Below are 24,687 nucleotides of genomic sequence, written 5' to 3'. Positions count from 1 at the left end.
TTTCAATTTTAGCATAGTAATTGAAGAGCTGAAGAAAACTCTCTTATGCATCTGTCTTATGAGGGAAGGTTGAGAGAGATGGGACTGGAGAAGAGAAAGTCAAGGGGAGACCTTGGCTACCTTAAAGTAACTAAAGGGTGGGTGCAAGGAAGGGAGCCAGACTCTTCTCAGTAGTCCCCAATGGCAGGACAAGGGGCAATGGGCACAAGCTAGAACATAGGAAGTTCTATTTAAATATAAGAAAAAACTTCTTTACTATGAGGTTGACAAGGCACTGGAACAGGCTGGCTGCCCAGGGAGGTTGTGGAGTCCCCTTCTCTGGAGGTACTCAAAACCCACTGGGATACAGTCCTGTGCTCTAGGTGATTCTGCTTTAGTGGGAGAGTGGGACTAGATGATCTCTAGAGGTCCCTTCCAACTCTGACAGTTCTGTGATTCTATGAAAACAATAAAGTTTATTTTGGTCAGGCATGTAACCTAGGGAATACCAAGGTTTGTTTTACAGATGTAGCTGGAGGTTTATTTGAATTCAAAAGGTCCAGTGATGTGCAGGAGGTAGGAAAATCATCTTTTTATTATTATTGCCACAATACAACATGCTCCAGCTAAGAAAATATATCATGATACCAAAATGGACATGTAAAAAATACAAAAAATCCTGATTGTTCAGAATTTAATTGAGGTTTTAATCAATCAAGGAAAGAAATGAGATTTAAATGTTTAGAAAATGAGATTTAGTAAGTAGACATTTAAATCAATGCCAAAGCATTCATCCGTGAATGTACATAAAGAAAATTCATACATATATACCTAGAAAACAAAAATATTTTTAAACTATTTTATAAATAGCAAAAATCCAAGAAGACAAAAACCTGTATTTTCTTGTGTCATATGCAGCATATTCAGTAGCATAGATAATGAAGAAAGAGAATTTTTTCTCGTTTTCTTTTACATTTCCAAAGAGAAAAGTAAATTCTTGACTCCTTATGGGCACCTTTGTGTTCCAGACTCCTGAACTGAATTCCTGGTCTGAAGAATTCAATATGTAAATAAGTAGACACCCATGACAGTTAAGAGAATTATATGAAGTAACTCAGGGCCACAAAAATATACTTGAAGTATGTAGATCAGAACTAACACAAAGAAAAAACTGGCCTCTATTACTACATAATAAAAAATCTTCAGAACAGTATGTTTATTCCACTGAATAAATACTATTGTCCTTGTAGAATCAAAATGGGATTGTAACTTCTTCTCACAGCAGATTTTCCAGTCCATCTCTTTGTTATTAGGATACAAATGTTTGAACACTGTTACTGCTCTAGATAAAACACCAACCTTTTTCTCCAAAAATTACTGTTTTCAACTTTGTTTGTATTTAAGTAAAGCCAAAATAACTAACATGGAACCATTATTTATCTCTTTGATGATGTAAAAGGCGTTTGGCTGTACTGTTGAAAGTGAATCCCTTGGGATGCTGTAATCTTCATAACTTCTCCATTTAGAGAATCATCTTCAATTATTGTTATCAGTCCCTCAGCAATTATTGATGGGCTAAAAAAAAAAAAAAGAAGTTTAGAATAACTATGTAATAGAACATGTGAAAAGAGCAAGTGAAGAAACTCAATGTAAAGCTATATATTTTGCAAACTATACGGTCTGGTATTTGAACAAACCTAATTTCAAGAAAAGCAGAGGTGATGTGAGTTTTTCAGAAAAGAAATTCCATCTCCTCAATCTGGACATATAGGATAAAGCAGCAATTTTACAAATCCCCATTTGCTCACTCTCATTACTGCTCAATCCTTGTGGACATCCTGCTGCAACTGAGCTTCCTATCCAAGTTTTCTTTGTTAGGACAATGGACAAAACCAACCCTCACACAGTCATCTGCAGATCTTTGCTGTTGGTTTATCCCCTTTCTGTAGCAGGACTGGCATGCAAATTTGTGTAAGGAGAATTTTGTCCCATGGCGTTTGCTGTGAGGTGCAATATATTTTAGAAATTAAAGTTTGGGCAAAACAACACAGTCACAAAACTTCATTTGCTCAGAGCATCGGAGCAGCTAACTGACAGAAACAGAGGAAGTGTTAAAAAAATATTGCTTCATGCTTGTCTTGTTCTCAGACTCTTTCTGGGAGTCTGCTTTTGGCCTTTGTTGGCAATCCTGTAACAGGCTCGGTAGCTTTGGTCTGATCCAGGTCATTGCTCCTGGGTTCTTATGAACTCAGAACAGTTCTGTGGGGTCTTGGTCTGGTGTTTATCTTGCTTCACTTGCAAATTTTGTGGGAATTCAATACAAGTGATATCCCCTGTACCTCACAAGTGGTTAAACAAATTTATGGAAGAACATAAAAAGTTAGTTATTAATATTTAACTACTAATATTTCATTACTTAACACCTAGTTTCATTATTTATTTTTCCAATTTAACTAAATATTTAATATTTAATTACTGATTACTAATAAATGATTATTAAAAATGAGTACACCATCTTTAACTTGGGAATATTAATTACACTTCACTGGGAAGTGGGAATGCATAAAGAGAAATGCCACTAGGTGGGTGATACTCTTAAAATAACCTCAGATATCTGACATTTATTTCTTGTACATTATGATAACATTTGATAGACTTTTATCTGAGGCAGCATTTATCTTTTATTTTTGCTGAGAGTACTATTGTGTGTGTTGTTCTTTAACAAACTGGAAAAAACCCACATTGTCTGACTGTACTTACTCCATCACACCATAGAACTGCATCATATTTTTTATCTCATCCTTATATGAATAATATTGTCCCATATTCTCTTCTTTATCTATTGACTGAAGAATTGGTGTGTTGACAAATCCTGGACAAATTGTGTTGAGTCTCACTCCATAGTTTTCCATATTAGCAGCTAACTAGAAAAGAGAGAGTTAGGCATTGGTCAGCATCATTTTAAAACAGTACTGTGTAAGTAATTTCTCAAAGAATGAGATTTGTCACTAAGTACTTTGCAGCATTGCCTAGTGAGCAAATATTTTTTTACTGCTGATTGTTTTTTTTCAACAACTAAGTTTGAAGCACATTTTTTTTAGTACTTGTACTAGATTACTAGAAAAAAACATCTGTTTTGCTGGGAGAACAATTCTAGAAGAAATCAACACTCTTCTTTCCATGCAGCTGTTTTTTTCTATTTTTTTTTATTAGTGCATGTGGCATGCCATTGACAGTATTCCAGGGTGATGACATAACTCTCATAAGCAAAACTTAGTAAAAAAATCTTCCCTAAATCTATGCTTCCAGTCTTATAAGATCGTTCTTATAAAAAGAAACTTTCTCAAATAAAATCAGGTTTTAACTCTAAGACTGTATTTTTCTCCCTCACATCAACAGAATTTGGTCTCTGCTCCTGGAACTGTAATGCTAAACCTTTCCAGCTGCTCCACTGAGAAAGTCCCAGTGAACTTCAGGAAAGAGGCAGGAGTTTCTCAGGAAGCAGTTCAAGGACATGATGCAAGTGAGCAGCACAGATTGTTCTGGGAACAGCAGGGCCCTTCAGTTGTGGAGCTACCAATGCATGCATGTAGCAAAAAAACCTGCTGAGCAGCCCTGTGTATGTTGAATGCAGGATGGACATCTTAATGATGGCACACAGCTTAGGAACTCTACGTGATACATCCAAGAATAACCATAATTGTTCAACACTGACATATTTATTTTAATATTTAACAGGAATAATTTCTGGTATTATATAAATCACATATCCTTTTCATGATGTGGTAGTCTGCCCTTTTGTATCAGAAGAAGAGAAACTGAAGTCCTGATTAGGCTGTACTACCTTTCCTGGTAAATAGAGTGATACTCTATGTTTATTCTCCTTCTCCTTGGCATTGGTGAAAATGTTAAATGACTGGGATGGAGTTATGAAAAATCTTTTTAAAGCTTGGTAAGAATATGACTTTGGGACTTCTCCCACTGTCCTAAACTTATTTTGCAACATCTTTCTTCCATGCTCCCCAAAACCCAAATCGGTCACAAAAAGACACATGCCTTACTTATTCTATCTTCGGATTCCCTTTGTGACATTTCTTTCCTCCACTGATTCAGACACTTTGCTTTCCTCAACTGAGTAAGTTCCAGTTGTGTTACAATAGAGAGGGAACATGAGAAACTTAGCATGTTCTCAAGGAGCTGCTGATACTGTTTTCAAGAACACATACTTACTGCTATTGATCGTGTGAATCCAATTACACCATGCTTTGTGGCACAGTACACAGGCTGGAATGCAGCAGGCATGAGTCCTTTAAAATAAAAAGGTAGGTGGATAAAGTTGTAAGCTACATCTGCTTACATATATAGCTATGATGTAAAAAAAATTATGGATTTATAGAGATTCAACAAAATAGATGAGTAAAAATTTGTAAATTACATTTTTTAATTTGAAGTATGTGTGAAAAAGATATGAGATTGATAAAACCGAAGAAGAGTAATGAAAAAGTAAAACTTTTAAGAAGAAAAATTGTATCTGTGAAGTATGATTTAAAATGAAGGACAGGATCTGGAAGAAAATTCTCAAGGGTGAAATTTTTGACCACCAACTGTGAATCTGTAAAGTATATAAGGTATGCAAAATATTTTAGATAAACTTGGATTGCAGATACCCTAACTGCTGAGATGTAAACTGCACAACTGCAGTCAGAGTGATTTCAGGGAGGAAGGGTGGGAAAAGGTAGGGGAAACAGTGAAATCCATTCTGACTACTGTAACTGATCTAATATTACAAAGATAATGTATCAAAACATAATGTCTGACTGAAATCCCCTCTCTATGTTGCTTCTGTGAATAGTAACAAAGCTCAGCTTCAGATAAAACCTTTCCCCTAGTCCTAAGAATGAATGCGTTGCACTGATGCCCAAAGCACTGTCAGCCACTGCATCTGCCTGGCCAGTAATTGTCACTGCTTAATTTGACACTGTGGTTAGTACTATAGCAAATACATTCTCCTTTGCATAGTGTTTTTGCTTAAAGGAACATCTACAAGCAGTCATTCAGACTTGATGCCCCATCTGAGGCACTGAAAAACTTATTTTACTTACAATGCTACTCTAGCAGTATTTCATAGGTGATAGTTTTTTAAAAGATATTTAAATTAAATAGGGAAGCCATTCTGCAATGGATAAATGGTAGAAGCACTAAGAAGTGAATTCCAAACAGTGCAGAGAGAGTATAGAGATACGTGAGTAAACACTGTGAATGGATTTGTAAGATGAAGACTTCAGATAGTAAGCAGAAAACAGTGAAAGCAGAAATGTGGATAGGAAATCTTTTTGAAGCATTTTCTAGATTGAAGTAGATTGGTTGAAAAGGATTTCATTGTATGGTACCTCCTGCGGTGGGCCCTGTTCTGGAATGAAAAGCCAGGATGATGATTTTTATAAGGGAAAAGAAAAGAGGTAACAATCCTGGGTAATGTCATTAATATCTTCTGCAAGGAAGAGAAGAAACAAAATGAAAAATGTCTACTAGCATTGTGAACCTTTAAGGTGAGTATGGGAGTGGGAGAGCATAAGATCATTACGGTAGAGAAAGAAGAGAGAACAGAAGTTTTGGAGGAAAATTAAAAACTTAATTCCAGTAGGAATAAACCTGATGGCAAAAAGCTTGTCAAGAAATGTTGATAGATCATGTGTGTCTATACATTTCTGCCCATTATGCCAATAATTTCCACTATACAATGACAGCTGAACTGGTCCACATTGATGCTTCAGTTCCACCTGCAAGCTAGGTTCTTATAAATAGCAAACTAAAGCCCATCCTGAAGTTGGAGGGTGAAATTTGTCTGTATTCCTGGCTGTGGTATTGTAAAATGGGATAGTACTTATGAAGTCTGAAAGTTTGCTTCTAATAGAAGTCATCCCAGATAATAGTCCAGATACATTTCTTTGCATTCTTTGAATGGCATTCTCTTTATTTGTGTACATTTAAGTGATGCAATCAAGAAAGAGTAACACTTATCTCAGTGGAGGTGTGGAACCTGCTACCCAGCTTTACATATGTATTTGGCAGAAAAATTATGTATGTCTGAGACTCACATGGGCTCTTTGCTCTGGAATCCATTTTGTCTGAAGGAAAAATGCTGTGAAGCAGCACAAAGCTCTGATTACAACCCTGACAGCTTTGAAGGTTTACCTTTGTTTTAGTGCTACCTTGGTGATCCAGTGAAAGCAAAACTGTTATTCACACTGTTCAGTGATGGGAAAATAAGAACTTAAAATAGTGGCTGGTCGTTCTCTTAAGCTTGTATTTATCTGTTTATCTTTTGTAAAGCGAAATGGCAGTGAAGCAGACTGGAGAACATTGTGCACAAAATAAGGGAGAGATGAAGGGGAGGGTGTTAAAATGGAGGATGTTGGTGCAGTGTAGCCCTGGAAGGTGATGCATGTTGTTTTCAGTGTCTCTCAGCAAAGAGAGGCAATTATGCCTAGATTTTTCCTCTCTCTGGATGTTGCTGCATCATTGAGCTGCTACATGAAAGAGGACAAGAAACTTCCATCTCCCCTCGAATGATCTTCATTGAGAACTGTTTGGTGAATTGCAAATGATTTCATGAAGACTGAAGGTACCCCTTTGGCTTACCAAAACCAATTCAAGTAAACCTGAATGCCAATGTTAACAGTGTTCTTTTTGGGTTTTCTCAGTTCCTGGCAGGCTGGCAGGGATAGCTGTTACCCTTCGTTATATGCTGGTCCTCTTGTTGTGTCAAGACCACTGGTACCATTTGAGACCTGGTGTCAGAGCTCTCATTACAACTGCTTGCTTACCATGGGTAACAGCCTCAATATCCACATCTTACAAAATTAATACAGGAGATGGAGCTGCATCAGTAAGCATTAATTTTATCACAAAACTTTATTGAATCCAGTTTTCCCCTTCAGTCCAGTGAAAGGCTTTGAATATGAGAATTAGCATTAATCCCCAGCTTTTACATGACCTTTCTGCCCCCTATTTGCTCCGTGGGTGCACTTTTAAGGAGCTTGAGACAAATATAATTTCTGTTTGATACTCTCTTCAAGTTTCAGGGAATAGCATACTTCATGTTTGGACAATTGTGGCACAGAGACTACAAGGTGCAAAGTCTGTTTTCTAACATGGCCATTGATCTCACTAAGGCTTTGATCAGAAAGCACCATTTCTACACTATGATTACAAGTGCTTATTCCCAGTTATACTTTAGTACTTTTAAAAGTTTTAACTATTCCATTACATCTTCTCTCTCTAATGTGACAATCACAGTAGTGGGAGGCATCCTAAACCTCTAAATTTTCATTCTTTATGAAAAAAACACGTGAAAACACTGGGATGCAAGTTAGTGGAATGAATTTAAAAGCAAACCAAAAGTTTGCTTTCCACTTCTCTATAGCTTGGAAAATATTGCCAAAGTAATTTGCTTTCTTTTCTATAATAGTTTTTTTAATAAAATATACTTGTGAAAGCCTACTGCAACAGATAGAATATTAACAAATAAATGACATCACAAGATTTAGACATATTTATTTGAATTAAATGTCTTTCCAAAGCATATCACAGGAATCTTGCTTGTTGCCCTTAGGCAAAAATCTGGATAAACAGTATGGAATATGGTTACAGTGTTCTTTGAAGGCCAAAGCCTCTTTTGAAGAAGTTGATATGTAACTAGGAAAACAAGCTAGGGGAGTGATGGTCCTACAGAGTGACGAGAGAATTGGTTCTCTCATTCTTAAGGATAGAGAGGAGGTCCAAGGTCACCTTCATTATGTCAGTCATACTGCTGTGGTCTGTGTCAAAACAACGGAGACACAGAAATCCTGGCAAAAGTTTTAGGCCATACCATTTCTAAGAAATTTTTTAACAGTGAACTGAAGTCTCAAAGCAATAGTTTCTGAATTTTCTTACTTCATTCCTGCGGATTCTGCTCAGCATCCTCCTTTTTACAAAGGGGAGGGAACAGAAGTTCTTTTCTGCTGCTGAACAGCAGGTTCCATTTGTACAGCCATTTACACGTTTGCTCCACTTTATCACTGTGATAATGTTTTGCCTTCTCTTAGAGATGTTAACCATATGCTTAATTTTGTTCTTGTACTATCTATGGGAAAAGATCACATAGAGGCCTGTTTACTCTGAGTGATACTTAAAATACCTCATTTGGCTGAAGCTTTCTGTAGGAAGGGGACAAGCTGGCTACTTGGGAAGCCAGAGCTCAGTTTGAAGCTGAGTATAATTAAAGCATTAATATGGCTGTACAACAGAAAGGCATCCAGATACACTACAGATTGTAGTGTAAACTACAAATACACTACAATTTTTAAGATTAATACTTTTGATTTTTTTTTAATCTGCTAGAATCCAGACAGATACAAATTCAGTTTTATGTAACAATTTCTTGACTATATGAAGGCTTTTAGAACAAAAGTCTATGCAAGCAAAGTCATTCCCTTTCTCCCTTTCCTTAATAAGAGTGTATAGGTACCAGCCACCAAAAGGTAATAGGCAATGTTCAGTCTCAGGAGTTAAATTTAGTTTTGTATACTTTTTCTGTTTCATGTGACTATTCTGTTAAACAAAATTAAAATTAATGTATGGAGCTTCCTAGAGTAGAAAATTTACAACATTTTACTCTTTAAATTTGAAATTAAGTTTATGACATTGCAAAAACCTGCAGACATTGGCATTATCTTTTATGGGGGCAAGTTGGCAGCAAAATACATTTCCTATTATCTCAATTGTTTAGTGGCATTACTTCCTCTTGCAATGAATACACAAATCCCATAAAATTAAGGAAGTTTTATAGCTTTGAGATGCAGTGGGTTAGGAGCTGGGTGCTTGCTGCATGTCCTTACATATTTCTCTCTCTGTATTTATTCCAGTCTTCTGGAGACACAAGGAAGATTCAATACTGGAAAGAGGGAGGGACGGTCTGGCTTTCATCCAACTGAATGAACACTTTAAGCATCCACTTCATAGGAAGTCTTTAAGTAGTTCTGTGGGTGTTTGGAAATATAAAAGAGTAAAACTTGATTCTGTCCCTAGCTCGAATCATTGGCAAAATTCCCATGGTGAAGAGCTTGGAAACTAATTAGTGCTTAAAGCAAGTATTATTGAATGTTACGTAAGCACTAAATGTAACTCTTCTTGCTGCCGAGCAAGACACAAGATGATTTGCTGTCTGCAGAGCGTATCTCATAAAATCTTAAAACTTGAACAGGAGGGATGAAAACCACTCAAAGGTTTAATGATCAACAGAAGCTTCCTCATAGAAAAGAAAACACTACAAGGGAATGCTAAACTAGCCAGTGACAGTTTGCCTTTCACATGTGGAATAAACTGCAATACTTAGATTTCCAGACCAGAAAGGAGAGTCATAAAGCATACATAATAGTAAATAAATAAATAATAAGTGTATGTCAGCTTTCCAAATGTGTTTTCCCTGAAGGGCCTTGGAAGCAATTGCTACATACAAGCTGTGTAAAAGCAAACAGATCAAAGAACGCTTTGCTGTTGACGGGTTCCTGCAATCATTATGGCGCAATGTTGATATTGAGAAAGTAAATAAATGAAATTTTCAATCAAATAATTAAAATGGCACTTACAAGCTCTTACCAAACTGAGAAAAGCTAAGCTCTTAAGTCTTAAAGTCAAAATAATTTTGTCTTCATTTGAGTCTAGTTAAAAATGGAATCAAACTTCTTGCTACCTCTGCCCTTTCTTAAGCACTGCATGGGCATCAGCACTTCTGCGAAAATGTTTAATCTTTTACTTGTGTTGATGAACTCTTGTACTGCAATAGCAGTTTCCTCCAGACTAATTTGGTCCCATTATAATGTCGCGTTGAATCAATGGAGATAAACCTACTGGTATGAGTTGGCAATGCATTAGGCAGCATTGCAAGTGCTGCCTTAAATGCGGAGACTACTCACATGTGAGGGGAGTTGGAGCATGGGCAGGAGTGTGACAGTCTTCATAAAGCAGCCTGATCTTAAGCATTCCTGCAGCTCTGCTACAATGGATTTGAATGGAGCACCTACTACTGTTTGCTCATTTTGTGGAAAAAAAAAATATCTGGTCTTCCATATTTGATGGCCAATAAATACTCCGTAATACAAACAATAATCTGTTACCTGGAATTAAAATTAGGTCTATACATTTGACTTTGTTTCGTACAGCCTGGTGTCAATGTTTCAATTCAGCAGCATTATCAAATAGTGTTGAACAAGCAGAATGAATTGAGGCTAGCTAGGTTTTGCTCAATGTGTGGCAGTAGTGATAACTGTAAAAAGCTATTTACATCAAGATTATGAAATATGAGGCTGGTAAATTAGGAAAATTACTGATTTTTTCATTGAACTGAGTTTAAAAGAAGCAAATGAAAGTTGTGGTAATTTGGTATTACTTTGCTTGTTATGATAATAAACAGGTCAAAATGGGAATAAATAGGAAAGAGCCATAAGAAAGAAGAAGTGTGCCAGATCAGTATGATTAATTTATTTAAGGGACAAACCAATGGACAGAAAGTGTTCATAAAATATATTCTTACCTGCCAAAGATGAGATATTAATGATTACTCCTCCATCACCTCCATTTCCTTTTCTCATGTATTCCAGGCCAAGGTATGTTCCTCTAATAACAGATGTCTGATATGGAGAAATGGATAATTATATTTGAAATATGTTTCTTTTTTGTGCTCCTAAAAACTGAACCTTGCTTTTATCATGATACCTAGAACCTGTATTTCTTTACTAGTGATTTTATTAATACTTGGAAGTTTATAAACAGAGTAGATATTACACAGTCATGCAACTCAGTGACTTCAGAAGCACAACTGCAATGTATAGACATAATAGCAGCTTACTTATTTTTCTCACTAGTATATCAATAATAACAGTAAAATGAATTAAATAATCCAGAATAAGTAAATCATTTATAGATTAAAAACATGCTTTATCTGAGGATTTCTGTGGTGGATGAACTGATCCAATTCCTGGCATTTTTATCAAGAAGAATTGCTAGATGTGTCTTTGGCCAAACCACAATTATAAGACAAGGAAAAAGTGGGTAGCTTAACTCTCCTATAAAAATCACTCTACTGTGCCTTTTTCTCTTTTTCATTTTTCAAGTGGCTGGGGAAGCCTTTGCCTTACGTTGTTATTGTGAGATGCTGCCTTCAAAATTAATGCATGCTTTAATTCAGATATTTTCCTTATACCTGTTGGCATCCTTGCAAAATATTTTTCATCAAATGTGGCTCATGTCAGGTGTCGAGGCAATATCTGACACTTGGGCTGGTAACACAAAGAATTTGTACTGGAGATAAACTCTGAACCAAACGTACAGGGTGAGAAGAACCAATCTGCCTGCACAGTCAGCAGACATCACTTCAGATAAAAGGTGTTGTGTGATAGATATCCCATTCTCTTGCCAGAATTACCTTCTCTCCAGGAAGAAAATCCTCTCCATAGTTCTCCAAGGAAGAGCAGCACTGGCTCAATCAGCACTACTGATTGTAGTAGGAAAGTCATACAATGTGTGCCTAGAAGTGCCACTTCCCTGCTGATCCAGCTGAGCCAGTGAAAGAAAGCTGGCTCTCATATCTGGGTGCCAAACACTGGAATGGCAAAGAGGTTTTCCAAAGAAAAATAGACTGTGGACTATTGTTTCCCAAAGAACAATAGCATGTTGGTTTTTGGCTTTGTTGTGAAATCCATCTTTACAAGGGCATAAATTGCAGCCTCAGGACTCCTATCAAAGGAAATACTACTTTGGATTCCTATTTGTTGACAACAGAGTACTTCATCTGAATTCTAGAAGAAAGCCATTACTTCACAATGCCTTAAAATACACAACAGAAAGTAAATCAGGCAAAGAATGATGTGTTTTGTGCAGCCCATTTTCCTAGTTTTGAGATAAGATGAAAAATGTCTGCAATTTGCCTTGCAATAAAGTAGAAGAAAATAAAACTATCTTCAGATTGTAAAGTTCTCCGTGTATACTTTTAAGAATAATAATTTAATTATAAATATATATAAATATATAATAGTTTAATTATGAGTACTGTACTTGCAATTAGGTGCAAGTACAGCAAAAGCTGGGACTCACCTAGTTGTTTTTGCACCTGGCTACTGAAAACTAGTATCATTAAAATCAGAAAATAATCTAAATTATCATCCTCCTAGGTGTTGAAAACAAAGCTTATCTTAGTGATACTACTGTTTTCCTCCCAAAATACAGTGTTGTACTATAGCATATAATGAAGATAGAACATCAAGGTGCACTGCAGGTCTGAGTGTGTTCCCAAGAAAGGCAGTTTTACTCTTCAACTGCCAGTAGAAAATCTAGTATTTTTTCCAATTAAGTTATAATGGTGAGTGTAGGAATACTTCCTAGGTTCTTGTATTTATTTAATAAGGTTTCCATTGCCACCTCTTGTCTGATAGTTTTGATGTCTCCTTATGCATGGCAATATTTTATGCTGAGAAACTGTATCTGCATTCCTTCACTGCTGAAGATGACTTCTCTGTTGTTATCAAGGTGATAAGGCAATATGAATTATTTTGAGAGAACAAGCTGTTAATCAGTACTCATTCCTAACATTATGTGTATGTTTCTGAGCTAATCTAGTTCAGTGCTAAGGATAGTGAAAGAAAACAAATGAAAGAGCCATTGACTTGTGGTTTCATAAAGCAGGTTAGCACAGAGCTGGAATCTGACCTAAGATCGTTTGACTTTCATACTGTGATGTTGTAAATTGATGGCTATCTATGAGGAAACATTTCAAAGTACTTCATAAACTACGTAAGAATAACTTCAGAAGTCTGAAACTAAGTGCTACAAGTAATATCTATGGAAAATTTTAGCATTTTTCTGCTGGACAGGGAGGTGGGACTGACTTTTTCATGTAGATTTTCTAGGAAGCAGACAGGTTGCAGCAAGAGTGCAAGTCCCTTGGCATTCCTACGTAAGTTACTCTACTTGCTATATGAAATGAGGTTGCAGGAGCTCAAGTTTGAACTTCCAGCTCAAAGTCTGGAAAACAAGAAGCCTAGAGGCAGAGGTAGGAAGGTGAAAGGAATGTGAAGTAGGATTTGATCATCTGCTGGAAATGTACAAGTGTGGTGGTGAAATACTGTGGTTTAGTTTTTTTACTGTGTGGTTTGCTTCCCATCACAAACACACCTACACACCCATTCCTGAAGGACTGTGCTGGTTTTGGTTGAGATAGAGTTAATGTTCTTCATAGCAGTTGGTATGTGGCTGTGTTTTGGATTTGTGCTGAAAACAGTGTTGATAGTGCAGAGATGTTTTCATTACTGCTAAGCAGTGCTCACACAGAGCCAAAGCCTTCTCTGTTTCCCACCCCCTCAGGTGAGTAGGCTGGGGGTGCACAAGAAATTGGGAGGGGACACAGTCAGGACAGCTGACCCCTGATGACCAAATAGATATCCCATACCATGTGATGTCATGCTCAGCATACAAAGCTGGAGAAAGAAGAAGGAAGTGTGGTGGTGTGATGCTGTCAGTCTTCCTAAGTAGCTGTTAAGAATGATGAAGCTGTCCTAGAGATGGCTGAACACTTGCCTGCCAGTGGGAAGTAGTGAACAAATGCCTTGTTTTACTTTGCTTGTGCACATGACTTTTGCTTTACCTACTAAACTGTCTTTAGCTCAGCCCAAGGGTTTTCTCACTTTTTTATTTCTGATTCTCTTTGTTATTCCAGGGAGAGAGAGTGATCAAGCAGCTGTATGGGGCTTAGTTGTAGGCTCGGGTTAAACCTTGACATAAGAATAGAATTGCATTTTTAATATCCAGGCTTAAGTAGTTTTTAGTTCAGATAAATTTGCTTTTGTTATACCTTAACATTGGTCACTGTAAATATACATCAAAACTGTAAGCTAAGAGGATAGTTGATTTACTGTGCAATTAAGGTAAGGCTGTGTCTTTCCTACTGCAATATTAACATTATATTTAGAGACTTCTCTATACACTTTATGTGTAAGGGTAGATCCTCATGCAACTAATTTCAAGGTAAATGGTACACGTCACTTTTTGGTGGCTACATCTCTCCCTAGGCACTTCATCCTCTTTTTGACATCAAATTATGCTGAAGAATAAGCAACTAACCATTGAACAGCAGTTAGTTTATTTCTGTTTTTCTTAGAATGCAAGCTTTGCAAACTAGATACCTCTGTCATTTTATCTTCTACAGATGGCACTATTTTGTTCTGTTTTTCTGTGTTGATAATGTTAAGAAACAGTGCTTCCTTCTGTCTGGACTGTGGGACCTGCTGGTGATTCCCAGCTGCTGAATCCAGCTATCTGTTCTGAGCAAATTATTTGGGGGTGAAAGCTCAGTCCTTGTTATTTCTCCTGGGAAAGGAGAGCAAGGTGTATGGAGCAGAAGAAGGATGGAGCATACTTCCATGAGATCCCTTTTATCATTTGCACAACAGAACAGCCTTGTGATGATCATGAAGTCTTTGTCTCAAATAAATAAATAAAATTAATCACTTCTGAAGTTTGCCTGGTTACTCTTCTAGTTTCTTCTGACACATTAACAAGTTTTTTGAGGAATCGTTCCTTACTGATGAGCAAATGAATTGATTTTAAAAGGCTTGCTCATTGCTGGAACTTTTATTTCACCGTGAGCTATACTGTGTAGAACCACACACATATATACAGTTTTGCATTCTCTTCTCTGTAGTACCAGTTTTACGTATTTTGCAAACCATGAGTTAAGTGGGCTTATTTTTAGAAAAAGAGTTTTCTAAGTTCACAGAAACTTGTTACCTTTGTAATTTATGGAAATAAATTACGCAAACCCATGAAAAATGTAAAAGGTTGGAATCATTTGGTACTGCCACATTTTGGCAAGTAATGAAGGATAAGACTGTAATGCACCTGGACAATTTTTACATACGTGTTTGAATTCTGCTCCTTTAGGCAACATTTAAATAATAGGATCTGTTTTTTTCAGAATGCCAAAGGTACAGCCTTCAATTTAAAGTTTTGCCTGGATGATGTATTAAAATGTGCACTTCCATCACATAAACAGAAGATAATTATGTCTTTGCTGTTAAATCCTCCGGTGAGTCTAATTATATTTGAGGAATCAAAAATATCTATAAAATTATTAATTTGTTGGCAGAAGAAAATAAGAGTCAAAATGTTATATAGTGCTTCCGTACTTTTGATTTAGGTAATATTATAATGTAAGGATGTGTGATACCAGCATTGCTACATTCACCTGTATACTGCAATCTTTGTAAGTTTTCAGAAGCATCTGGTATAAGCATGAAGAAGTATGTTTCCAAGTAAATTTGGGGATTGTCTTAATATAAAACATGCTAAGTACATTTGTAAAGAGAAAAGATACTGTAATTATAGCGGCTACCATAATTACAGTTGTTCTAGAAAGCCTACATCAACACAAGATAAAATTAGGGAAGCTTCTTAGAACACCATATTGGTTTTAACTAACATATATGTTCACAGCTCATAAAGATGTGGGCACTCTTCTTTAAGTTCTTGAAGAGAAAAAAGTAAGATTATAAAACGTCAGGGTTCTTACGAAGCTGAATGCCAGAAACACTGTTATTGTCATGCTGGAGGCAGGACTCTTGGTAAGATTGTGTCCTTGCACTATTCTGTATGTGTGTGTATGATGGATGGACTGTTGAAACTACTCTGGTAATATCAATTTAAAATGGAATTCCTGTATGGTTGCAAAGATTTTTTTTTTATATGCCATACTAACAAGAGTCCACATTTGTATGGGCATGAGTTGATGAAGTTGCCACTGATCAGCTGATACCTATCAAGTCAACATTGTAAGCTTTGGAGTTTTGAGGTGAGAAACAGAGGGCATTGCTGGAATACTTAAGATATTTATAGGAATATTAATAGAGTAACAAAAAGATGGATGTTAAGCACAAAATACAGCCAAATGGTGGAAAGCACTGCAACAGAAATCTCTTCTATAGCAGCTGACAGTCTTTTTCTCCTTATCTTTATCAAGCTGCCTTTTCTTGCTTTCAGGAAACTGTTATCGCTACAAGTAAGAATTGTGTTTTATTCCCTGTTTTTCCTCTAAATTAAGTTCCACTTTTTGAACCTGCTTCTTCACTTCCGATCTTTATGCTTTCTTAAGCAGTACTGACTTATGCTCCTTTAAAAACATTCCTGAGGGCCAACCGGTTCTGTGAACTGTTTTAGCCATAAAGAACACACCCCATATGTATTTGTTCTGATTTATCTTGCTCTGTACTGCTCTACTTTTGTACTTTGTACTTTAATCTGAGGCAGGGAATATTTGTTGTATCAATACATAAATGATACCTCTGAGATGAAGACTGAGATGTAGAGGGATTTTTTCCCCTTTTTTTTAAAGAAGAAAATATGTGCATAATGTGTATCAAAATGTGTGGTCATAGAACTTCTTGTTCTTCAGGATATTACAAAGGATACTTAAATTTTCTGACACTGGAGAAACAGAGGCATTTTAAATTCATGCATTTCCTGCACATTTCATTCCTTTCTTGACAATAAGCAAAAATATATTTAATGGAACCAACCAACACAATAGACTACATGCAGCAGCTGTTATTTTTCCACTGTTATAGTTAAAAGCAAAAAGTAAAGAAATCTTGCTTTATAGAAATTATAGTAACTACATAGAAATGCCCCATGGAAATAAGATAGCTGCTTGACTCAGGGTTAGACAGAGAACTAATATAAAAATTATAAAGTAAATGAGGAGAAAGAAAAATAAACTTAGAGGCAGTAGCTTAAGCTAAAAATATTGATCTGTAAGAGTTGGATGCCAGTTTTTCTAATACTTGAGATGGTTCAAACCTGCCTGTGATCTGCTTCAGTTCAATCGTTTGCAATAAGACAAAAAGAAAAGCAGAAGGAGGTTCTCAATGCCTTTTGTTTGAAGCTCTTGACATTGAAAAACTGTTTGGACATCACTCTAAGTTAGGATGTATACCTGGTCATTAAATATCTTCAAGATTTGCTGCTTAGAAATGTCTTCATTTTTTTGAGCTAAATTTAAAGGTGAATCACAGGCAAACGTTTCTCATATGGACTTCAGTTTTTCTGGTGATGACTAAATACCTGTGCTTGCAAATTTGACAGCTGTCTGGCTGCATACAATAACTTGTATTCTGTGTTAAACCAGGCACGAAACTAAAGATAAGTCAGTGACCTAGGACATGGTTTTGAATTCAAGGGATCTGTACTAACAGATATTGCTGTTGAATGGCAATTATGATGTCACACTCCTGGTGCTTCACAATATAATATTTCCTGGTGTTTTATGTCAGACTATCTTAGAAATGCAAGAGGAAGGAAGAAATATATGTAGTTAAATCTTAAAGAAAACACAAAGAAAATGTAGAAGAAATTGAACAAATGTATTTGTCTTATTGTGAAAATTTTAATCTGTGGTGTTAGTTCAGAATAAACTGATTTGATCTTGGATAGATTTGAAAGAACAAGAAAAAGTATTATGACATCTAACTTGTAAAAAAAAACTATGAAAAACAAAAAACAACAAAACCACACATTTCCCCTGAATTTTTTCTGTAACTTGTCTCATACAAGGCTTGTGTTACTTGTCCTGTGGCTTTTTTTGTTAGTTTGTTTTCAGGGAGGCATTAAGGTTCAAAGATTCAGGTACCTTTGTCTTTAAACCTTTTGACAAAACCAAACCTGTAATTTACTTTTCCTGAGCTTTCTTGTTGCATTGAAAAATTTCAAACAACTAGTTGGACAAATCACCACATTGCACTCTTCCAGGTTTCCTTTTGCTACCTTCTTTGCAGATCTAGATTACAGTACTCTGTAAGCATGGCCACAGGGGTGACTTGCTCAATCACCATTGAATTAGAACTTCACAGGAGGCAGAATACAAACTGCTCAGAATTTTATTAGCCTAGAAAGCTGGTCTTTCCTTTGGAGCTTAGACTTCGTAGCAATGTAGTCTAAATAAAAAAAATTTTAATGAGAAACAGTTCTTTGTGGTCCCACCTGATGAGGTAGCAGATGATATCAAAGCACTGGTAATCACCTGCTTGAAAGTAAATTTTACAGGCTTATTGGATGTACTGGTTTTTAGCAAATCCATGCTGTCAAGTGGTGTGTTTTTATGAGTGATAGTGGTGAAATGGATAATATAAAAAGCTCAGACTGTATGCTTGCTTCATTGGTGAAAAAAATGTGGAGCTCTTGGTTGAGTGAGTTTTCTTGTAGTATCAAAATGGCAACTTCTCTAATGCAGGGCAGCAGAGTCTCTCGAGTATCAGAAATGTTCTAAAACTTACATGTAGACAGTCTGGGCCTCCTGTCTATGCAGGTCTACTGATCTGGGCAGCAAATTGTTACACCTACCTGGGATTTCACTGAATTTTATAGAATTTTGCCAGGTATTGCCTGAGTGCTTCTACATAGTGCTGCACCTCTTAGATAGACAACTTAAAGGCCCCACCACACACACATTTATTGTCTTGTACAAATGCAGTTACTGTTTCAATAACTGTGTTTACTAATCCTGTAATTCGTGTTCTGTCATATGGCACAATCTGTACAAGGACTGTTAAGTGTATTCCAGCAGTCAAGTAAGTATGAACAAGAAAAAGGAGAGAATGCTTACCAAGTTAATTTGTATGGTGCTTTCCCAGTCCTTCTCATTGTTCACTCCAGCATTATTAACCACAATATCCAGCCTTCCAAAATGTTCAATTACTTTTTTGAAAGCACCTACAGTAAGATCCAAGGATGAAATTTCTTAGCATATGGAAAGTAAGATAGAAAATGCAATGCATGCATACAAGCCAATGTATTATTAGTCTAGCAAAATATCGTCAGTTTTATTAACCACTAATGAACAACATACAGTTAAATTCTTTATCTAACCATTCACCAATATTAAACATATTCAAGAAAACTGAAAGGATTAAGATGCTTCAGTTGCCTTTTCACTCAGTTTTATAATGCCTGATAATGGGAGCTAGTGAAAGTTCTTAGCAGCCATACATTTTGTATTAGATAGCAGGTTTAGCACTCTAATTTTATAAATTAAGCATTGATTTGTAATAAGCATTGATTAAGTGTGATTTGCAGTATGACATAGCTACTGATCTCAAGATTTGGCACTTTTAAAAGAAAAATAAATTCTTCATGTGTTCAAGAACAACTTTATTGGTTGAGATTGAATTTACACTAAGAACACTTGTCTTAGTGATATTAGAATTCTTTCAACTACAAATAATTAATGATAATTCTTGTTTAAATTTACCCATTTATGAATAAATTCTTATAGATCTTATTTACCAGCTTACTTTCATAATGTGATTCTGAAATTCAAATTCTTCCTTCTGTAGATTAAAGTAGGGACCTGTCTTCCAAAGAATTTCAAAACAAAGAACTGGGAAACTTTCCCAATGACATGGTGTTCTGTCAGGTGACAGTGTTTGAACTAGGATGAAATATGTGAGAAACATGATGATGTCATAGTGATAAGCAAAGTCATCTAGGCTGGAGCTGCTTTGACAATGTAGCTGGATGAGATGACTTCCAGATGTCACCTGGATGATTTTCCATGGCTACAGATGTTATCTGATATGTACATATAGCTTGTTTGGTTTTCCCTCCAAATGTTGTTCCTTATCACTAAATATTTATAGTAGTGTAAAGCAAGACACCACCTCCCCAGTATTGTTTTAAAAAACATCATTTGGTGACAGCCTAAAAACCTAGAGTATTTCCTGTATACTGAAATTACGTTTTACAGGCCTTAATGAAACCACTTCACTAGAAGGTGATCTCAGGACCATCCTAATTCTGATTTTTATTTAATCTTTTGTTATGAGCATCAGTCAGGAGCAGAGCAGCAGCATTGAGACATCTACCTCCTTTATAGCAGTTGCAGGCATTTACAAATTTTTTGTCTTGCATCAGACGGCTGGTACTTTCATAGTCTTTTTTTTGCTTGTATACTGCAAGTCCATCACAGTCATCATCTTGTCATCAGAACAAGAGCTGTGCAGCTGATGGAAAGGGGTTTATTTGTTCAACTGCCTGTATTGTACAGATTTTTAAAATTTTCTTATTCTTTACTAGAACATTTTAATATTACTAAAGCTTCTATTTTTGGCTGTTTGCCTTTTTGGCTTGTGTTTTGTTTGTTCTCCAGTTTCTCAGTTTAACTCTTCAATCACTTCTCATCTTTCCAATGCTGTGTCAGCATGAGCAAATGAAAAGCTTTGACTTCATTAGGAGCAGAACTAATTATTTAACTTAGATTCAATAAGTAGAATAGATACAATTTGGGTCCTCAATTAGCTTCCAGATTTTGGAAACGCTCTCCAGTTCCCCTTTAAGCCTTCTCTAAATAGCATCTTCCATCAATCTCATTCTTAATAGAATCTTTTACCTTCCAAAAACACCATGGATAATACTACTTTAGGCAATTATTTGTTTATAAAATTCACACAGTCTTGACTAATTGGAGTTTTCTAGTTTGCACATCGAGAAAAGAGCTAAAGGTTTTTCACCCGTTTTCATATCTATGCTAAAATAAAGAATGATTAGCAAATTCAGAATATCCCATAAAAGCTTACCTGCCAACAGTAAACTCATTAATTATCTATCCTGAAAAAAATAATCCTTACTGAAAATTCTTACTAAAGTTATCACCCAAACACCAGTGTAAATTGAATTGGTCTCTTCCCTTTTTGAATGCAGACTAATTTGGTGTCTACATTGCACATTAGTTAGTGCTTATGGAATCATAAAAGTAAAAGCAGATGATCGCATGAAATACTGAAGAAAAACAAAAAGAAGGATCCATTTTAAAGGAGATGTAAGAAAACCGGTGGAAAGTACAAACACCAGTTTTATGTGTAACTGCCTGAATACTCATGGAAAGCAAAAGTAAATTTATAGTAGGACAAAAGTGAGACAAGATAAAAGATTTTTGTGAGGGACCATGTGGAAGAGCCACCAGAGAAAGGATTTGCCATGGTTTGTAAGATTAGTAACTTGTAAGATTAGTAACTTGTAAGCAGATGATTTCCTACCCGTAAGTGTTGTGTACCTACAGATACTATTTCTAGTGCTGTGACTTGTTTCATATGGAAAGGACTTAACTTAAAATAAGAGGAACTTTATTCACACACATGACCTTTCACATAAAAAGCAAACACAGGACTTGATGCATACCGTAAGAACTCTAAACACTAGGAGTGAAATTAATCTGAATTTGTTAAATGGTGGCTTTCAACTGCAAGTGAAAGAAAAAAACAAACCAAAAACCCCGAAAAACCCCCCAAAACACACACAAAAAACCCACCAAACAAACAAAAAAAACCCAAACAGAAAATAAAACAGTAAAAAATACTGTAATCAGCAATGCCACTAAAAAAATACCTCAGGAACTGCAAAGGAGTGTAAGATGTGATTGCAAATTTAACCTAAGAAGCCTGCAGCAGTAGTAGTGCAGTATCAGAGGAGTATAAGCAGCAGCTGCCTGGTTTTGCTCTCACCCCTTGCAAGAACACATGCCAATTCTACTCTGATTGCTCTTTTTCTTCTTACTTGGTTCCAAAACCTCCATCACTGAGCCATGCTGCTCACTCCCACTCCTGGTGCACACTGCTCTCCACTGGACCGGCACTGAAGGGAGGAGGATTCCTGGGAGAGAAAACACTACTGGGGGGGGAAACACCTGTGCTGCAGGACATACTATTCCTACCCTGAGGAGGCTTTTTCTTGCTCCTAGGTTACTCCTCCCACGTGGAGAAAAAGTCAATAATCATCCAACTGATAAAAACTTTGTTTGCTGAGCAGGTCTCAAATTTAATGTCCAGCATTTCTCTTGCAGATAGACAAAGTAAATCTTTGAAATTTGTCATAATGACACTAGCTTGGAACAGTGAACAGTATTGCTGATTTCTGGACTAGTTGCAATGTTTTGTGAAAGAAGAATGGATATGCTCAATCACAGCTGTTGAGAAAACAGCCAGTGAAGTGTAATGAATAAAAGCAGAACTAAGAATGTTCACATCTAGCCTGACACATGACCTTAGGGGGAGGGTACTGACAAAAATGCCAAAATCTGAATCACTACCTACAAATGCATCTCTTTAATAAGGTAACTTTGATGAAGCGATGTGTCTGTTATGAAATACTGTGAAGAGCTTATCAACATTATACAATATTCTGATATCTCAGTAGGGAACATAAATACAAATCATACATGAGGGGAACTCCTTGCCATTCCCTGCATATGCAAAATGTGGCTGAAATGTTATCAACCCATGTTTAACACTGTGAGAAAGCAGTGTGCCGGATTTTGCTAATTCAGCTTAGAGCTACAGCAGCACATGTTGAAAGTAAGTGTGCTGTATAGAAAGAGCACTGCAACCAAGAACACAATTTATTACTCCTGTGATGAGAGAGTGCAGCTTGGAGTCTGTACTCATAAAAAGCAAGTCTGTGACTTAAACTTTATATATATTACTCATAAAATAACAAGTATCTTCTGCAGAGGCTTTCGTATAAAAATACCACACACAGCTCTCAATGGAAATTATTTCTTTGGCTTTTCTTTACAATGTGCCAACTAACACAATGAAATACACACATGCTGATAGTGATATTTCCCATCTGCAGGTTCAGAAACAAATCCATTTCGAGGCCCTGTCAGGAACAATTGGGAGCAGGCTGCCCCCAGGAACCTTAACTGCACACTTATTGGTGCAGCAGCCCAGGCTCTGTCAGGTTGCTGCACGTCCAGCAGCCGGAGCATAGTGCTGGCACTTTCCTCCTTACCTTTCAGTTGCTCCTGATCCGTAACATCGCACTGGATGAACACCGTCCTCTGCGCTTCGAATTGCTCGTCCAGGGCCGCCTTGCTCTCCTGCCCGGCCTCGGAGTTGCGGTCCAGCAGAGCTACCTGGGCGGGGAGGGAGGGAGAGAGGGAGAAAGGGAAAAGTTGAGGGGCGGAAAGACGGACAGACAGAGGACTCCCCGCCGAGCCGAGCCGAGTCCGGGGGCTGCCGCCCTCCGGCGCCGGAGGGTACCGGCCGGAGGCCGAGGGGCGGGCAGACTTGAGGGGCTTACCTTGGCGCCCTTGCCCAGCAACGCCTGGACGAAAGCCCTGCCGATGCCCTGCGCCCCGCCGGTGACCAGGGCCACCTTGCCATTGACGTGCATGGTCTCCGCGCTGCTGCCGCCGGACCCGCGCCCGCCGAGCCAGAGCAACCTAGCGCAGTGTCACCTGCCCGGTTTCCTCCCTCCCTCCTTCGCTCCCTCCCTCCTTCGCTCCCTCCCCCCTTCCTGCCCTCCCTCCCTCCTTCCCTCCCCCTCCTCCTCCTGCCGCTGCCGCTGCTGCTGCTGCTCATTCCCCCTCGCCCTCCGCTCGTGTGACCGAGAGCTGCCCGGGGCGGGGGGAGCGGGGGTGGAGGAGATGATTGAATCCTTCTACCCAGTGCCTGGATGATCTTGAGACCAGGGGCCAGAGAGAAGAGCCCAGCTTCATCCTTCTCAGCCCTCCGGACTTTTCCGGCGGGAACCCCCCGCCACCCCGCCTGGCGGCCCCAGGGAAAAGGGTTCTGGGGAAGCCGGAGCTCCCATCAGGAGTGGAACCTTCATAAATCGCGTGAGAAGAGTTTACTGGCTTTGATAAGGGCTCTTGGCAGCTCCTAAAGTTGTATGCGTTTTGGTTGGCCCGAGCTGTGCGAGCAGCAAGTGAAAGAAAGCAATTGAAAGTTCAGTCTTGAAAACAAACAAGCGTGCAGCCTTTTTTCACACTTCAAAACACCTCACCAGCTTTCTCCTTCTCCTCATTCTGCTAGTAAGTAAAACCTGTTTGTATAAAAAAGCAGCTATTAAATGTTACGGCTGTTATACATACCAACGTAACTGCTTTCTAGATATTTTCAGGTCTGTAGATAAGATAGCTTGTACCTTAAAAACGTTTAGCATCTCCTACAGCTTATAAACCAAATTCTGCTCCATAATGTGAATCATATAAAACTCAAAATTATCTAATTACTAAGATGCATCACAATACAACAGAAATAAGAGCAGCTTTAACTGCTGAATTAAACAGCTGAAATAAATTTTCTTGTTCATTAGCCTATTATGATATTCACAAATGTTATTCCTTAGAAAATATAATGCTAGAGAGTGTTGAATAGACAGCAAAAATCCATTGTTCCAGTCCTAAGCTCTATAAACATATGTACATCATGTGTGTGTCTGTATTAAGACACACTCATTTGGGGGGGGGGTTCTCCATTTTCTTTTGGCTGGTTTATCAGGTTTAAACTTTTTGCTTCTGTTTTCAAGGCCCTAAGTACTCTGACTCAGGCTTCATCTCTATCATTAATGTCTTGTCATGTTTCCTTGCCCCATCTTTTATCCCAGCTGCCTGCTCTCTACTAGGCTGCCATCATGTATTAAATACCCTTCTTTGGTATTACCTAGAAAAAACAAATTATATCGCTCCTATCACCAGCAAACTGTTACAGAACCATTAAGCTAACTATGTTACCTAATTGAATAAATTGAGTAAGGCAAGATCTTGTTATTATAACCTTTGTCCTTAAAAATGTGAACTAATATAATCCAGCTGCTAAATTGGATAGCAGCCATTTAGTTTTCCTA

General features: G+C 37.4%; 1 protein-coding gene across 4 annotated transcripts; it reads right to left on the bottom strand.

The window, feature by feature from the left end:
* Nucleotides 1-946: 946 nt before the first annotated feature.
* On the bottom strand, nt 947-23,353 carry HPGD (15-hydroxyprostaglandin dehydrogenase). 4 transcript variants are annotated; one of them, XM_030449740.1, is made up of 7 exons: nt 23,140-23,353; nt 22,849-22,972; nt 18,668-18,774; nt 10,556-10,652; nt 4,210-4,286; nt 2,740-2,903; nt 947-1,554 (listed from the first exon to the last, which is right to left on the bottom strand). In XM_030449740.1, exons 1-7 carry the CDS (start codon nt 23,230-23,232, stop codon nt 1,416-1,418), a joined length of 801 nt encoding a protein of 266 aa, XP_030305600.1. In that variant the 5' UTR covers nt 23,233-23,353; the 3' UTR covers nt 947-1,415. The 4 variants fall into 4 exon arrangements, with proteins under 4 accessions (XP_030305600.1, XP_030305601.1, XP_030305602.1 ...); XM_030449741.1 differs by lacking the exons at nt 22,849-22,972; nt 23,140-23,353 and adding an exon at nt 21,613-21,703; XM_030449742.1 differs by lacking the exon at nt 2,740-2,903 and having other exon boundaries at nt 1,449-1,554; nt 23,140-23,298.
* Between the last annotated feature and the right edge of the window lie 1,334 nt (nt 23,354-24,687).

This window comes from Calypte anna, chromosome 4A, assembly GCF_003957555.1.
Source record: "Calypte anna isolate BGI_N300 chromosome 4A, bCalAnn1_v1.p, whole genome shotgun sequence".
Classification (NCBI taxonomy): Eukaryota; Metazoa; Chordata; class Aves; order Apodiformes; family Trochilidae; genus Calypte; species Calypte anna.
This window is presented reverse-complemented; position numbering and strand designations above follow the sequence as displayed.